General features: G+C 38.8%; 1 protein-coding gene across 8 annotated transcripts in view; it reads right to left on the reverse strand.

Annotated features, from left to right (window-relative positions):
• Nucleotides 1-17,140, reverse strand: part of MCF2L2 (MCF.2 cell line derived transforming sequence-like 2) — a 333,832-nt gene that overhangs the window by 203,655 nt on the left and 113,037 nt on the right. For 7 of the 8 annotated variants that reach the window (XM_051983258.1, XM_051983256.1, XM_051983259.1 and 4 more), the window contains exons 4-5: nt 16,953-17,043; nt 13,401-13,520 (exon numbers count right to left, since the gene is read on the reverse strand). In XM_051983258.1, coding sequence (XP_051839218.1) covers nt 13,401-13,520; nt 16,953-17,043 — 211 coding nt within the window. The remainder of the gene's footprint in view (nt 1-13,400; nt 13,521-16,952; nt 17,044-17,140) is intronic. The other variant, XM_051983252.1, reaches the window with a different exon arrangement.

The following is a 17,140-nucleotide window of genomic DNA, read 5'->3' on the forward strand; positions in this document are numbered from 1 at the left end:
ACAGGGATGTGTCAGTGTTCCCCTCCTCTGAATGGGACAAAATGAAGAACAAAAAGTGTCATATTGTTCGAGAAGAAGTGAGGAAGAAGCCAGAACGTTGAGCTCAGTTCCATCCACTCGTCTCACCTTCTGTGTCCTACAATTTTTCTTTCCTGAAGCAATTGCGGTTAAGTGACTTGCTAGAAAGTGTGAAGTGTCTGAGGCCAGATTTGAACTCAGGTCTTCCTGACTTCAGGGCTAGTGCTCTATCCATTGAACCATCTAGCTGCCCCCATCCCACAATGTTTTAATCAAAAACCATCCCTTCCTCATTGATCTCAGGACCATCACAGAAGAAGCAAAGTAGTTTGAAAACTGTGAATGAATGATGACTCTGATGGGCACCCACAACATAGAGACCAGGATGTTGGTCTCAGACACAGAGAAATCTGGACTCAAGTCCGTGTCATTTCATCTCTCACCACAGATGACTCTTAAGGCTACCAGAGGAAGGGCCAATCTGCATTGGGGGAGGGAATTTCCTCACCAGGAGTTACCAACATCAATTCAATCACCCGTCTAATCCCAAAAGAAAAGGAGAAATTTAGGCGGGTCAATTCCAAGAGAACCTTAAAGTGGGAAATATTTCCTGGTTTTGTTCTTCATCTTTGTATGTCTAGCAATAAAAACAGTACCTAGTATTTATTATACAGTAGGTGCTTAATAAATGCTAGTTTGAGATGATTGGATGATTGAGTAGATGATGATCAGACTTTGGCTTGTGATTTCTCTGGGTAGCAACTTCTCACCCCTCCTTCTCCACTCCTACTCTTTATTGAATCCCTGAATTTTAAGAATCACTAAACCATTCATCACCCAATAGCCAACCTGCTGATGGACCTCTCTGAGCTTTATGGGGTTGGTCTTCAGGAAAACCTGGACTTTAAGGCAAAGACAGCCAGGGTCACCTCTGGAGGGTAAGAAGGTTTTAAAAGGAAGATTTTAATGAAAAAGCCCTTGCTGTAGCTGCCAAAATCCATGTCAGATTTGTGGACACCCCCAAACCTAAGATGAAAAGCCCAGTAATGGAACAGAAAGGATTGACTCTGGGACATCTTCAAAGAAGTTTTAAAATAGTAATTTTCTTTTAACCTGTTAAAGAAACACTGATATACTAGACACACTGATTTCTCTACTGAATTGAAAATGAAGGAGATATTTTCTTTAAAATCCCTTCACTGAAACCCCAAGGGACTTAATCAATCTACTATTCAGTAAGCATTTAGTAACTATTATGTACCAAGCACTGTGCTAAGCCACTAGAAATGCAAAATAAATTAAAAACATTTTCTGCTAAAACAAAACAATAACAAAAATCAAACTAAAACAAAAAAAACCCAAAAAACAAAAAACACCTGGAAAGTCCTCTGTGAACAAAATGAAATATACTGTATGTAAATTAATAGCAATGTTCTGGGAGGACCAGCTGTAAATAACTTTGTTACTCTCAGCAGTACAATCACCCACAACTATTCTGAAGGACTTTTGATGAAAAATCCTGTCCATATGCAGAGAAGGAACTGATTGTGTCTGAATACTGACTGAAGCATTCTCTTTCTTTTAAATTTAATTTTTCTTGAGGGTTTTTATTTTCATTAGGAGATCTATGTTTTCTTTAGCAACTTGACTTCTATGAAAATGCTTTGCATAATTTGACATGTAGTTTCTTAATTGTAGGTGGGGATAAGGGAGAGAAACTAGAATTTAAAAATCTTAAAAATAAATATAAAAATGGTTTTGAATATAACTGAGGAAAAATATTAAATTAAAAACAAACAAACAGTTTCTGCCCTGAAAGAGCTTCGAATAGGGAAAGAGTCTATCAGGGTTTCTTCAATATTACTCTATTCTATGATAACACACAGGAGACAGATCCAATGAAAGGTTGATCCAACAAAAGATAAGAGGTAGCTGGGTGAATAGTGAATAGATAATATATTAGGTTTGAAGTCAGGAATTCCTGAATTCAAATTCAGCCATAACATTTAGCTGTGTGACCCTGGCCAAATCACTTAATCTCAGTCTGCATCATCTTGCTCAACTATGAAAAATGGGGAGATAATAAAATCTACCTCACAGGGTTGTGAGGATCAAACAAGAGAGTATTTATAAAGTGCTGAGCACAGTGCCTGACAACAAGACAGTCACTTAATAAATGTCCATTCCATTCTGTTATGGATAAACAACTTGAGGACAGCTACTGGTACTTAATAAATGTTCCTTGGTAGATCATTTAATGATCGTGGCTCTAAATCCCTACCCACTCATTTCTCTGAAATTTAAAAACAAACCAAAAAAACCTTCTTCAGAGTAACCTCTTACCTCCAAAACATTTCCCCTCAAAGCACATTCCTTCCATCTAATCTTTGACCTTTCTCCTTTGCTTTTTGCCTTTCAGCTTGTTTCTTGCAGATGGCAAGATTTTTTCTGGTATACCAGGCAGAGGCTTTTCCTCAAACCTGTTTGGCTATGAAACACCTATTCATGAGTATACAGGATCAAAATATCGAGAAAATCAGAAAGAACGCAAGAAATCATAATCCAACCCTCCCTAATGTACAGATGAAGAAACTGTGATTCTTTAACATAGCTAGAACTGAAGGCATCTTAGAAGCGCTAACCTAAGCTACATTTAAGTGCCCTAGATCACCAAGGAAGTGTACAGCAGACCCCAGATGGGACCCAAGTGTTCTCATTCCAATATTGTGCTCTTTCTGCCATATTGAGACACTTTCCACGGAGGCAGACATGTACCTCGCTGGCATGATAGCAATCCCTAATTGGTTCCTGAGTCCTATGAGTCCTGTTACAGATGTTTGAAATAGAACAGAAGCCATAAATGCCCATCCAGAGGTTAGGAGAATATTGGAATATCCCTGGAAAATTCTGGAGCTAAGGAATAAACGTTAAACCTATTTTTATACTGAAAAAAAATGGACACATATAACAAGATTATTTTTCATATAAATATAATTTTATATCTCATATTTCAGAGGTGAAGGGTATTTATTGTTTGCAGATAACATTACCCCATTGATGTAAATACATCAATACTAATATTAACTTTCTGTTATATGTTATAATAAATAGTCTTACGTAGTAGATAGTAGATAATAATAAATATTTCTGATGCGTTTTAAGGCTTGCAAAGTATATTCTATTGGTTATTTCATTTGACTCTCAGAACAACTCTGGTAGTTATAGGTAATTGTAGTGATAAGATTTTCCCCATTTTTCAAATGAATAAATTGAGGCTTAGAGGATAAATCTAATTCTCTCTCTATGAAAAAACAAGAGGGAAGATGGAATTGATGTTTTCATTTTGGCTGTATTTGTGTATCTCTAGGAAAAGATTTAATGAGAAATAAGGTTGATTTGGTGGTGGATGAAGCTTGGAGAATGATCTCAATTTGAACACTTCTGGAAATCTCTCTTTTTTAAAAAATATGAATCTTGGATAATTGAGAGTGTTTTATAAGTGCAAATACCCAGTTTTCATGTTGACGTGAAGTCTGCTTTGGGGGATGGGACTGGAGAAGTGTGAGTATTTAGTAGAGTAGGGTAAAGTCCATTTCTATCTGATAAGGTTTCCTGTTATGGTTTATAGAGTTGTGTTTCTCACCTTCATTACTTTGCAACCCACTAAGAAGCTTTGATACTTAGCTGTGACATGGTCATATCAGAGTGGATATTGAGTCCCCTCTAGTTCCAAATGTACGGTCCCATGTATCATATCCCTTTTGGAAGCCTTAGTTTTTGGATTTTAAAGCTCTACTTCAGTGGCCAGCACTTAATATATCACTGGGGGATCCTCCTTTAGAAGGTTCTATACAATTCCTAGAACACAGCCTGGAAAATGTTCCTGCCTTATACATCTGGCCACGTTTTTGAGCCAGTTCAGGATTCCTCTGTGGGGCCAAAGGAGTAAGTTAATATCTAAAAATTTAAGATCAAAGTCAGATTTAAGGCAACCAGAGTGGGTTTGATGGCACTCCCCTAGTCTGGATTTTTTTTCTGTTGCCCTTGAGCAGGGCTTGAGATTTTCCCTTTTCCTGAATTCTCTCTTTGTCTCCATTTTATGTCCATGCCTTCCTTCTACTTCATTGGATCTTATCTATGTGCCTCTTCCACATTCCCTTATTTTAATTACTTTTGGATAATGGCTCTTCTAAAAATAAGAATTTTTCTAGCTGAATACAAGACGTTAACAAAATTAAAAATGCATTCCACATCCAGGAAAGGAAGAGGGCCAAGCAGTTGTCAAGGAGACGCCTTATGGTTTCTTGGAAGCTGGGTATGCAAAGTCCTATTCAACACATGTGATTTTCCCAGCATAGCCTGGAATCTTGTTGTCTGAGAGAGGCTTCCAGGCTGCTCACTCAGCTCTCTGGATGGCCAGGCTCAGGGTGGGGGACGTTCTGGGTCACGGACTCTCTCCCATGACTGACCCACCTGGTATTCTCTCTTGACTTCCAAAGGGATTTTGATCAGAGAGGCTGGAGGCCAGAGTTCAACAAAGGGAAGGGCCTGATTTCATCACAAAACTTCTAAGAGACATAAGCTTAACATACTCAGTTAAAAAAAAAAAAAATCCAAACCCTACAGGCTTGTGATGGAAATTTTAAAAGGAAAAAAAACAACAGTAAGAGTTGTAAATCGAACACCTAAGGGAACACAACTGATGGATGTAGTGGAGTATGATGAAATCTAATTTCGCTTTAAAAAAAAAAAAGCTTTGGCTGTGTGTGCTCTGAGTAAAGAGACTGGGAGTTGCTCTTCTGAGCATACATAAACAAGTTTGCAGTCTACAGATGCACACGGGCTTTGAGAATCCCTAACTTGGGATATTCTGTCCCCATGTGCAGACCCTTCCGTGGCTCATCAGCCTGGCTCCATGAGGTGCTGGAGCCAAAAGAGTCGCCCCTTGTGACTAGATCTCTAATGGTGAGCTTCTTGGACATATGGGAAGAATTCCGAATATATCAGGACTGAAGAGAACAGTGATTTAGCCAGCACAGCCAGCTGTCTCCTTCCTATTCTATCTTTCTATAACTATCTACTCTAGCGAACATCTATTTGTCTATTTACTTATTTCTATCTACCTGTCCATTTGTCTATATATCTAGGTATCTATCTTATCAATCTACTTTTCTCTATCTTCCTGTCTATCTATGGAACCATCCATCCATGTATTTTTCTACAAAAGACTCAGTCCAGAAAGCACTCTCTTCTAGACTCTTAGTCCAGAAAACATCTAGAAATATTCTTTTCTAGACTATGAGTCCAGAAAACACTCTAGAAAGCGCATCTTTTCCAGCCTGTCAATTTAGAAAGCACTCTAGAAAGTGCTCTTTTCTAGACCAGAAGTCCAGAAAGCACTCCTTTTCTGAACTCAGCCCAGAAAGCACTCTAGAAAGCACCCTTTTCTAGGCTCTCATTCTAGAAAGTACTACCCCCAGATTCTTAATCTAGAAAGTGATCTAGAAAGCACTCTTTTCTGCACTTTCAATATAGAAAGCATTCATTTTAGATCTTCACTCGAAAAAGCATTCCTTTTCTAGGCTGTTAGTCCAGAAAGCCCATTTTTTCTAGAATCTTTGTGCAGAAAGCACTCTAGAAGGTAGTCTTTTCTAGATTGTTAGTCCAGAAAACATTGTAGAAAACACCCTCTTCTAGACACTCATTGTAGAAAGCACTCCTCTCCCTCAAACTCAATCTAGAAAGTGATCTAGAAAGCACTATTTTCTGGACTCTCAATCTAAAAAGCACTCGTTTCTAGATTTGCACTTTAAAAAGCACTCCTTTTCTAGACTGTTAGGCCAGAAAGCACTCTCTTCTAGAATATTTGTTCAAAAAGCACTCCAGAAAGCTTTCTTTTCTAGACTGTTAGTCCAGAAAGCACTGTAGAAAACACCCTCTACTAGACTCTCATTCTAGAAAACACTCACCCCCCAACTCTCAAACAAGAAAGTGGTCTTCAAAGCACTCTTTTCTGGAGTCTCAATCTAGAAAGCACTCATCTCTAGAGCTTTAATCTAGAAAGCACTCTTTTCGAGGGTGTCAGCCCAGAAAATACTCTACAAAGCACTCTTTTTCTAGATCATCAGTCCCAAAACACTCTTTTTCTAGACCGTTAGTCCACAAAACACTCTAAAAAGCACCCTCTTCTAGACTCTCATTCTAGAAAACACTTACCCCCTGACTCTCAATCTATAAAGTGATCTAGAAAACACTCTAATCTAGAATCTTTATCTACAAAGTAGGAAGCATTCCCTTATAGACTGTTAGTCCAGAAATCACTCTGGGAAGCACCCTCTTCTAGACTTCATACTAGAAAACACACTCCAGACTCTTAATATAGAAAGTGGTCTAGAAAGCATTCTTTTCTAAACTCTCAAACTAGAAGAAACTCATTTCTAGTTTGCACTTTAGAAAGCACTCCTTTTTTAGACTCCTAGTCCAAAAAGCACTCTCTTCTAGAATCTTAGTCCAGAAAATACTCTAGAAAGCACTCGTTTCTAGATATACACTCTAGAAAGCATCTTTTCTAGACTGTCAGCCCCCAAAGCACTCCTTTTTTTTTAGACTGTTAATGCAGAAAGCCCTCTAGAAAGGCCCCCTTCTAGTCTTTCATTCTAGAAAACACTCAACCCTCCCCAACTCTCAATGTAGAAAGTGATCTTTTCTGGACTCTCAATCTAGAAAACATTTGTTTCTAGATCTTCAATCTAGAAAGCATTCTTTTCTAGGTTGTCAGCCCATAAAACACTCTACAAAGCATATCTTTTCAGACCGTCAGTCCAGAAAGCATTCCTTTTCTTGAATCTTAGTCCAGAAAGCATTTTTCTAGACTGTTGGTCCACAAAATACTCTAAAAAGCACTCTCTTCTAGAAAACACTATCCCCTGACTCTCAATTTAGAAAGTGATCTAGAAAGCACTCTTTTCTAGAATCTTTGTCTAGAAAGTACTCTAGAAAGCATTCCTTTATAGATTGTTAGTCCGGAAATCACTGGGAAACACCCTCTTCTAACCTCTCATTCTAGAAAGCACTCTTTCCTGGACTCTCAAACTAGAAAGCACTTGTTTCTAGATCTCCAATCTAGAAAGCACTTCTTTCTAGAAGCTTAGTCCAGAAAGCACTCTAGAAAGCACCCTCTTCTAGACTCTCATTTTAGAAAACACTCACCACTCTAGAAAGTGATATAGAAAGCATGTTTTTCTGGATTCTCAATCTAGAAAGCACTCGTTTCTAGATTTGCACTTTAGAAAGCACTCCTTTTTTAGACTGTTAGGCCAGAAAGCACTCTCTTCTAGAATCTTAATCCAGAAAACACTCTAGAAAGCACTCTCATTTTAGAAAACACTCCCCCTGACTCTCAACCTAGAAAATGATCTATAAAACACTCTTTTCTAGAATCTTTTTCCAGAAAGCACTCCCTCCAGATTCTCAATATAGAAATTGCCCAAGGAAACACTTGTTTCTGGACTCTCAATCTAGACAGCGCTCATTTCTAGATTTACACTCTAGAAAGCCCACTTTTGTAGATTGTCAGCCCAGAAAGCACTCCTTTTCTAGATCGTTAGTTCAGAAAGCACTCTAGAAAATAACCCCTTCTAGACTTTTATTCTAGAAAACATTAACCACCCCCCCCCCAAAAAAAAAAAAAAACCTCAATGTAGAAAGTGGTCTTGAAAGTACTCTTTTTTCTGGACTCTCAGTCTAAAAAGAACTTGTTTCTAGATTGCCAATCTAGAAAGCATTCTTTTTTTAGGCTGTCAGCACAGAAAACACTCTACAAAGCATGCCTTTTCTAGACTATCAGTCCAGAAAGCACTCCTTTTCTAGACTGTCAGTCCAGAAAGCACTCTTTTCTAGACTGTCAGTCCAGAAAGCACTCTAAAAAGTACCTTCTTCTAGACTCCCATTCTAGAAAACACTCATTCCCTGACTCTCAATCTACAAAGTGATTTAGAAAGAACTCTTTTCTGGAATCTTTGTCCATAAAGCACTCTAGAAAGCATTCCTTTATAGACTGTTAGTCCAGAAATCACTCTGAAAAGCACCCTCTTCTAAACTCTTATTCTAGAAAGCCTTCTTTCCTAGACTCTCAATCTAGAAATCTAAAAAGTGCTCTTGAAAACACTTGTTCTTGGACTCTGAATCTAGAAATCCCTCCTTTCTAGATCTACCTTCTAGAAAACATGCTTTTCTAGGCTGTCAGCTCAGAAACCACTCCTTGTCTACATGGTCAGTCCAGAAAGCACTCTAGAAAGCACTCTCTTCTAGCCTCTCATTCTAGAAAGCATTCTTTTTTAGTTTCTTAATCTAGAAAATGCTCTAGCACGCTTTCCTGGACTCTCAATCTAGAAAGCACTTGTTTCTAGATCTCCAATCTAGAAAGCACTTGTTTCTGGATCTCCAATCTAGAAAGCATTCCTTTTCTACACTGTCAGTCCAGAAAGCTCTTTTTCCTAGACTGTTAGTCCAGAATACACGCTAGAAAGCATCCCCTTCTTGATTCTAGAAACTCTTCTCCTAGACTCTCAATCTAGAAAGTGGTCTAGAAAGCACTCTTTTCTCGATTCTCAATCTAGAAAGTATTCATTTCTAGATTTGCACTATAAAAAGCACTCCTTTTCCAGACTGTTAGTCCAGAAAGCACTCTAGAAAGCACCCTCTTCTAGACTCTCATTCTAGAAAACACTCATCTACCCCCAACTCTCAATCTAGAAAATGATCTAGAAAGCACTGATTTCTAGATGTCCTATCTAGAAAGCATTCTCTTCTAAGCTGTCAGCTCAGAGGACACTCTAGAAAGCATTAATTTTCTAGACTGTTAATACAGAAAGCACTCTAGAAACATTCTTTTCTAGAATCTTTGTCCCAAAAACACTGTTTTCTAGAACATCAATTCAGAAAGCACTCTTGTAGAATCTTACTTCAGAAAGTGTAGAGGGCTGAAACTCTTGAGTAAATGCACTGAAGTCAGGACTGCCGAGCACTTGAGGCTAACTACCGACTGGACAAAACTCTATGGGCATATGCTTGGAAAATGGCCCTTCCTACTATCCTGTGCTGGCTCAGTGACTGGTATATACAGAGAATTGTAGGAGGGACTAGGAGATGGAGTAAGACTAGCCAGAGTCACTTTTTGCGGTGGACGAGGAAGAAGGTGGTTTCGGAAATTCTCTTCCATTCCCTTCACTTCTATCCCTAAAGACCAAGAATAAAGACTAAGGACTTTTGCTTATCCTGACTCCGGCTGATTCTAAGGTATCCTGGGTGCTAGTGTGGTCATCACAAGAAAGCACTCTTTTCTAGATTGTTAGAGTAGAAATAACTGTAGAAAGTATCTTCTTCTAGACTCTCATTTTAGAAAGTACTCCCCCCCCCACCAGATTCTCAATCTTGAAAGTGGTCTTGAGAGCCCTCTTTTCTGGATTCTCAATCTAAAAACCATTCATTTCTAGATCTGCACCCTAAAAAACACTCCTTTTCTAGGCTATTAGTCCAGAAAGCCCTCATTTTTAGAATCTTTGTCCAGGAAGCACTCTAGAAAGCATTCTTTTCTAGATGATTAGTTCAGAAAGCACTGTAGAAAACACCCTCTTCTAGATTCTCATTCTAGAAAACACTTCTTTTTTTCTTGGCCTGAAGAGTCAAACTCTTCAATCACAGGATATACTTCTATTTTTAAATCAGATATATTATACCCTTCATTTTTAGCTTTTATTAGTGCCCTTTGTAATTGTGTCATAGGTGGTGGACAAAACTACTGAATGTGTGGTGCTGATGGTGTCATTGTCCTTCCCCCTCCTCCTCCCAACAAACACTCCCCTGACTCTCACTCTAAAAAGTAATCTAGAAAACACTCTTTTCTGAACTCTCAATCTGGAAAGCATTCTTTTCTAGACTGTCAGCCCAGAAAGCACCCTAGAAATCACCCTCTTCTAATCTCTCATTCTAAAAAACACTCCTCCTCTGACTTTCAATCTAGAAAGTGTTCTAGAAAACACTTTTTTCTAGACTCTCAATTTAAAAGGCACTCATTTCTAGATCTTCAGTCTAGAAACTACTCTTTTCTAAGCTGTCAGCCCAGAAAATACTCTACAAAGCACTCTTTTTCTAGATCACCAGTCCATAAAGCACTCCTTTTCTAGACTGTCAGTCCATAAAACTCTTTTTTAGAATCTTAGTCCAGAAAGCACTTTAGAAAGCACCCTCTTCTAGACTCTCATTCTAGAAAATATTCACCCCTCTAGAAAGTTATTGAAAAAGCACTCTTTTCTAAAATCTTTGTCCAGAAAGCACTCTAGAAAGCACCCTCTTCTAGACTCACATTCTAGAAAGCACTCTTTCCTAGATTCTCAATCTAGAAAGTGCTTTAAAAAGCACTTTTCTGGACTCTCAATCTAGAAAGCATTTATTTCTAGATCTCCAATATAGAAAGTATTTCTTTTCTAGACTGTCAGTCCAGAAAACTCTCTTTTCTAGACTGTTAGTCCAGAAAGCACTCTAGAAATCAGTCTTTTCTAGAATATTAGTCCAAAAAGCACTCTTCTAGAATCTTAGTCCAGGATGCACTATAGAAAGCATTTTTTCCGACTGTTAGTCCAGAAAGCATTGTAGAAAGCATCCTCTTCTAGACTATCATTCTAGAAAGCACTCCCCTCAGACTGTCAATCTATAAAGTGTCTAGAAAACACTCTTTTTTGGACTCTCAATCTAGAAAGTACTTGTTTCTAGATTGCACTCTAGAAAGTACTCTTTTCTGGACTCTCAATCTAGAAAGTACTTGTTTCTAGATGGCACTCTAGAAAGCATTCTTTTCTAGACTGTCAGACCAGAAAGAACTTTAGAAAGCACTCCTCTAGACTATTAGTTCAGAAAGCATGATCTTCTAGAATCTTAATCCAGGAAGCTCTTTAGAAAGCCCTCTTCTAGATTCTCATTTTAGAAAGCACTCCCTCCCTACACTCTCAATCTAGAAAGCACTCTAGCAAGCACTCTTTTCTGGGCTTTCAAACTAGAAAGTACTCATTTCTAGATTGCACTCCTTTTCTAGACTTTCAGTCCAGAAAGTAAGTACACTTTTCAAGAATCTCAGTCCAGAAAGCATTCTAGAAAACACTTTTCTGGACTGTCTTTTGCCTTTCTTTGTATCCTCATTTTTTAACGCAGTGCCTGGCACATAGAAGGTACTTAATGAATAGCAAGAGAAGGGAATAATAAGCCTTCATTGAGTATCTACTTTATGAAAAGCATTGTATTAATCACTTTACAGATATAACCTCATTTGAATAAATGCCTGTTGAGTGACCAAAAAAAAAAGTTCTTGCTATCAAGATAACAGAGTTCCATTCAAGTTCCAAGGAAGAATCACCAAGGAACAGAAAAATTATCTTCAGACATACATATTTACATATGTACATGCTACTTGTAAAGATCTTTCGATAAGACATTGGGAATATATCTGGAACTTCACCAAGTTTTTCTAATTATCAAATCCTGATCTCCTAGGAATGTAAATTTCAGGAGTTGTTAAAAAGCCTCAAGTTATCACTTCTATAAGGGGAAAAACAGGTATGGTTGGTTTATGGAAAGTACAAAGAGTTTTCCTGCACTTTGAAGGCTGATTTCGTTTTTTAAAATGATTTTTTTTTTTTTTTTTTTGCTGAATTCAGGATAATTGAATCAAAACCATCTGGGCTATATTTCCTTTAATGCTCACCTCAATTTTTAAACCCAGGAGAAAAGTTCTTTAGCAGAGGGGAGAATGAGAGAAAATTACTCTGAGGTTGGCTTAATTCCAAAGGGAACAGAACAAATCAGTTGATAAGCAAACCAAAACAAAAACCCCAAACCAAAAAGGGAAGCAAGAAGAAAATGAAAACCCTTTCCTCATCATCCAGTCATCACTTTGGGGTGTCTTTTCTTCCTTCTAGCTCTCAAATCTACTCCATTTCTTTCCACTTTCCATCTGCTGCATCAACTCAGGCTCAAATCTTAATTACCTCTGCCCCCCCACTATGTCATTGCCACTTTAACTGACCTTCCCTTCTCTACTGAGTACATGCTTACTGTTCTGAATTGAATTGAACTGAATTAAATTGAATTGAATTACTCCTATGCCCATAGCTCCTAATATATTCTGCCTTGAATTGCTAAATATTCCTATGGATAGGTTTCTTCTTTATAAATAGGCTCTAAGTTCCTTAAAGTAGGAACTCCATTTTACTTTTCTATATCTTTCATACCATGTAGGGCTTCTATATTTGTGACCACCGCCCTCCCATGCACATCATTCCTAGTTTAATCCTGGGATTATAATGCTATAAACATCATTTTCAGCACACACACACACACACACACACACACACATTCCCCTTCTTGGAAAACTCTTGAAATTTCTTGGATCAATTCCAAACTCTTAGTCTGATACAACACACCTTCCAGACCTCACTTCTGGCCATTTTCTCAAGTTCTCTAGTCAGGTTTCTACTCCTTTCTTCAGCCTAAAATTCTTCCCCCTCCTCTCTGACAATCTCCTCATCCTGCTTCTAAAGCACACCGTGATCTGGAACTATTCCAAAGTCTTAGTCATCTTTCCCTTTGTTAAATTCCTAAAACACTTTTTTGCTTTATCTAGACCTGTGATTTTATTGGTGTAGGGAAATCTTGGTCAGGACTCATCTTCTACTCATTTAATCAGCATTTTTTTCCCTGAAAACCAGTCTTTTAGAGCATTTCCTAGGACATAGAAGATTAAATGATTTGGAGGTGAGCTCTCTATTAATTAGTCCACACTATCTCTTGATTTCATTTATTTTCTCAGTAGAATATAAACTCCTCAAGGGTACTTTAATCTGTCTCTTTGTTTTTCAGGTTCTTAGCACAATGCCCTGCCCATAGGAGGTACTCAGAAAATATGTGTTAGATTGAATCAAGACCAAGCCATTGACACCTAAATTATATATACTGCTTTGGATTGTCAGTAATATTTTTATGAGCATATTGTCTTTTCCCTGGAACTAGACTATAAATCTCCTTGGCTCTGAGGACCATATTTTATCTTTATATTCATGTATAGTGAAAAGCACTTGGTGCCTGAAAAAGGAAGTTAGGAATAGATGAAGGAAGAATAAGGAGGAAGAGGAAGAGGAAGAAGAGAGAGAAGAAAGAGAAGGAAAAGGAAGAGGAAGAGGAAGAAGAGATGAAGAGGAAAAAGGAGAAAAGGGATGGGAAGAAGAGGATGAACAGAAATAGGAAAAAGAGAAAAGAGGAAGAAGAAAAGGATATAAGAGAAGTAGAAACAAAAATTTTGACAAAGAGAATGGAAAATGGAAGGGTGTGCTTACCGGTACCTTCATTTTAAAGTCATCTCTATAGAGTTTAATGCCAATGTCAGCGATGGTCCTTTGGATAAAGCGAGATGGCCGAAGGACAAAGACGAGCTGCAGGTTTCCTGGAAATGCTCCCTGGAATGGTGAAAAAAGCTCATGAGGAAAGGCATCTCACAGCCAAGACTCTCTTGCATTTGAATTTCATTCGAGGTGATGCAACTGGCCTGGAGTGAATCACCAGTAAATAAAGGGGAAGGTCAAGAGGCCCAGAGAAGTGCTCCAAATGGGCCATTTTGGATGGGGATGGAAGAAATCTGGGAGGCAGATCAAATGAAATCATAAGGGGCAGGGACTCTCAATTGGGCATGGGTTTTTCCAGCTATTAACATGGTAGTCGGCACATAATAAACACAATAAATACTTGTTGAGCTTTCCCTGGGCACCACGGAAACAAATAAATACTTGTTGAATTGAGGAGTACATCTCAAACCCCCCTGAACTGAACTGAACTGAAACCTCCTGAGCTCCTCCTCTAGTTCTCTTTCTATTAAGAGCTCTTACACAGATTGTGGTTTGGAATACCTTCTTCTTTCTCAAGCTATTTACTGTTGCACATCCTCAGGACATCTACCAGTTGTAAACTCTCTGAAGACAGGGACTATCTCCCTTTTATGTGCCTTTGCCCCTAGGTTTAGAAATTTGGGTGCAGAGAGCGGATGCCCTCTGCCCAATGTATGTCCTTAATCTACTTAAATGTCTCAGGCTAAGTACAGGACTCCATTCAATGGTTGCTATTGCTAACAGTTCTGTTACCCAGTCACAAATTGGAAGTGATTGCTATATTAAGGTTTAAGGTTTAAGAGGGGAGCACAAAATGATGAATTGTTGGATCATCAAAGATTCACTCAAAAATATATATCCTGTGCCATATCTCTTAGGTTCACTAGATATTAGATTATTTATTAAACTGATCATCACTATGGCTTCTTGTAGCACAAAATCTGTACTCATTCTCTGCAGGAGATTACTGAGTAAAGGGAAATGTTAGCTAGAGGCTCATCACCCCAGTGGGCTCTCGGGTAGACCCCAATAGCTGAAGGTACTGAAGGTGAGAAAATCCCACGAATCATGGATACCACAACTGACCCAGAACCCACTGGCCTGGAGGGAACTAAGGGTCTCTTGGCAGGCAAACTCTGCCAGAGAGTTGGAGGACACAAAAAAACTGCCATTACCCATCTTTAATTAACCGTGATTAGGAATCTTCTAAAAAGAATATCAACTCTATTTAGTTATTCCTTTCCCTGTTCTTTCCACCCACCTCCCTTAGGTCAACTCTCCCAAATTTTATATGTCTTGGGATTAAGTGAGCAAGAAATTGTTATGAGACTCTGAAGTTAGAATTGTATTCTCAGGATGCCAAGTGTGGGTGTAGCCACTAGAAAGGATAATTCTACAGCCCCAAATAGACTCAAGTTATCAAGTTGTCAGGGTGGAACAGCGTCTTCCCCTCCCTGTCTCTTAAGAAGAGGGGGTTCTAAAGCGGGGGTCTGAGAATCTGTTGATTTAAAAAAAACATATTTTGATAAAATTTTTAAAAACAACAATATTTACACGCAATTGGAAAAAGATAAAATATTAAAATTAAAAAGGAAAAAAAGCCCTTTTGATAACTAGATTTTGATATAATTATTTTCTTTTGTAATTCCATGCATTTTATTTTATGCATTTAAAAGCATTTTTCTCAGAGGGGATCCATAGACAGCAGATACACACACATAGAGTTAAGATCTCTTAGCCTAGGTCATGCTTGCATGTAACTCTCAGAAGAAGCTGGAATTTTGCTAAGTCACATCACTATAATTAGCTGGAATTCTATATATCCTGAAGCACAACAAAAAAAGTGAGGAGAGAGGGCTAGTCTTATCATCAGAAAGACCTGGATTTAAGTCCCACCTCTGATCATTCTTGGCTGTATAAAGTCACTTTACCCTTTGGTTTCCTGGGCAACTCTTTTTTTTTTTTAATTTTCAAAATTCTTCAACATTGACCTTTGCAAAGCCTTGTGTTCCAAATTTTCCCCTCCTTCCTCCATCCCCTCCTCTAGATGGCAAGAATGTTAAACATGTTAAACTATATGTTAAATCCAATATATTTCTACAATTATGATGGTGCACAAGAAAAATCAAATCAAAAAGAAAAAAAAAAAAGAAAATAAAACATAAGCAAACAACAACAAAAAGAGTGAGAATGCTATGTTGTGATCCATGTTCAGTTCCCACAGTCTTCCCTTCAGGTGTAGGTGGCTCTCTCCATCACAAGACACTGGAACTGGCCAGGCAACTCTTTAAAACTCTAAGTAATGGTGAATGTGTATGGATGCAAGAGATTTCTGATCAGACTTCCCCACAGCAATGAAATCATAGACAATAATAGCTAGCGTTTATATAACACTTTAAGTATGCAAATTGCTTTAAAGATATTATATCATTTGAGTTTCATAACAACCCTGGGAGGTAGATGCTATTATTATTCCCAATTTACAGATTAGGAAACTGAGGCTGGGGGTGGCTGTGTCTTACCCAGGGTCACACTGGCTAGTTAAGTGGCTGAGTCTGGATTGGAACTCCTCTTCCTAATTTCAAGTCCTCAACAGATGAAGGAAAGAAGCACTAAATCTACCAGGAAGGAATCTCTTTCTTTTACTCCTCTCAGGATTCCACTTGAGGACAGGGGGTGCTCTCTCTCCAGCCTTCCCCACTGTGCAGCCTTGCTGGTCAGCTCCCAAATGCTGCCTCCTTTGCCTTTGTTGCTCAAACTTTAAGAAATCAAACCCTTTTTATTTTAAAAGGGAAGGTGATGAGAAGGGGCCGGGAGGAGGGAATCTGGACAAGTGCATTATCTGAGAGCATCAGAATGCTCTCACAAACCCCAACGGCAGGGAAAAACTTTTCAATAAATAATAATTCCCATCCTCCCTTCCCATGAATTTGACTGAAAAAGAACTGAAGAATTACCGCTTAAAAGAAATGAGCATAAGTCATAGTTTTACACTGGAAGGGACCTTAGAATCCAGTGCTTTCATTCTGCAGATGAAGAAATGGAGCACAGAGCTACTGAGTGAGTGGCCCGGGGTCACACAGCTGCTAAGGATCTGAGCTAGGATTTGAACTGAGTTCTTCCTGATCTCTCTTCCTAAACCCTCAGAAAGAATAATTTCAATACACCCTTCCCACTCTGACCTCCCCAACTCCACACGGTCTGTGCGGCACTCACAGGATGCTCTTGTATTTTTTCAAACTCAGATGCAATACTCTGCTTGATCTATTCATGGCCAAGAACCCTGGCTGTTCCGCTCTCTCTGTCTAGCCAGACCCAGGATTTAAGGGAGTTCTTTGAGCATTCAGTATTTAGTATTTTCTGACACGTTCCCCAGCTCCTCGCCTTCCGAGAGACCGGGGAAGTGTGCTTTGCGGGCACTTGGAAAGGTCCCCCTTCCAGGTCAGGAAAGCTTACGTTTTCTCCATCATCAGCAGCAGAGTAAACACAAACATCATGGGTACTCACTGCGATTCGGGTCAAGGATGCCTTCACGGAGCTCCATTTGTCTCTCCTTCTGTCGATAACAATGATGAACCCAATGCTGGCAGCCTCCAGACTGCAAAGAAACACGAAGAGATGTGGGGGGTTACAGGGATCCACGGGAGTTTGGGGTGACCCGACTCCATGCCGCTGCCCAGCCCCGGAAAGCAGGG

Source organism: Antechinus flavipes, chromosome 3 (assembly GCF_016432865.1).
Source record: "Antechinus flavipes isolate AdamAnt ecotype Samford, QLD, Australia chromosome 3, AdamAnt_v2, whole genome shotgun sequence".
Classification (NCBI taxonomy): Eukaryota; Metazoa; Chordata; class Mammalia; order Dasyuromorphia; family Dasyuridae; genus Antechinus; species Antechinus flavipes.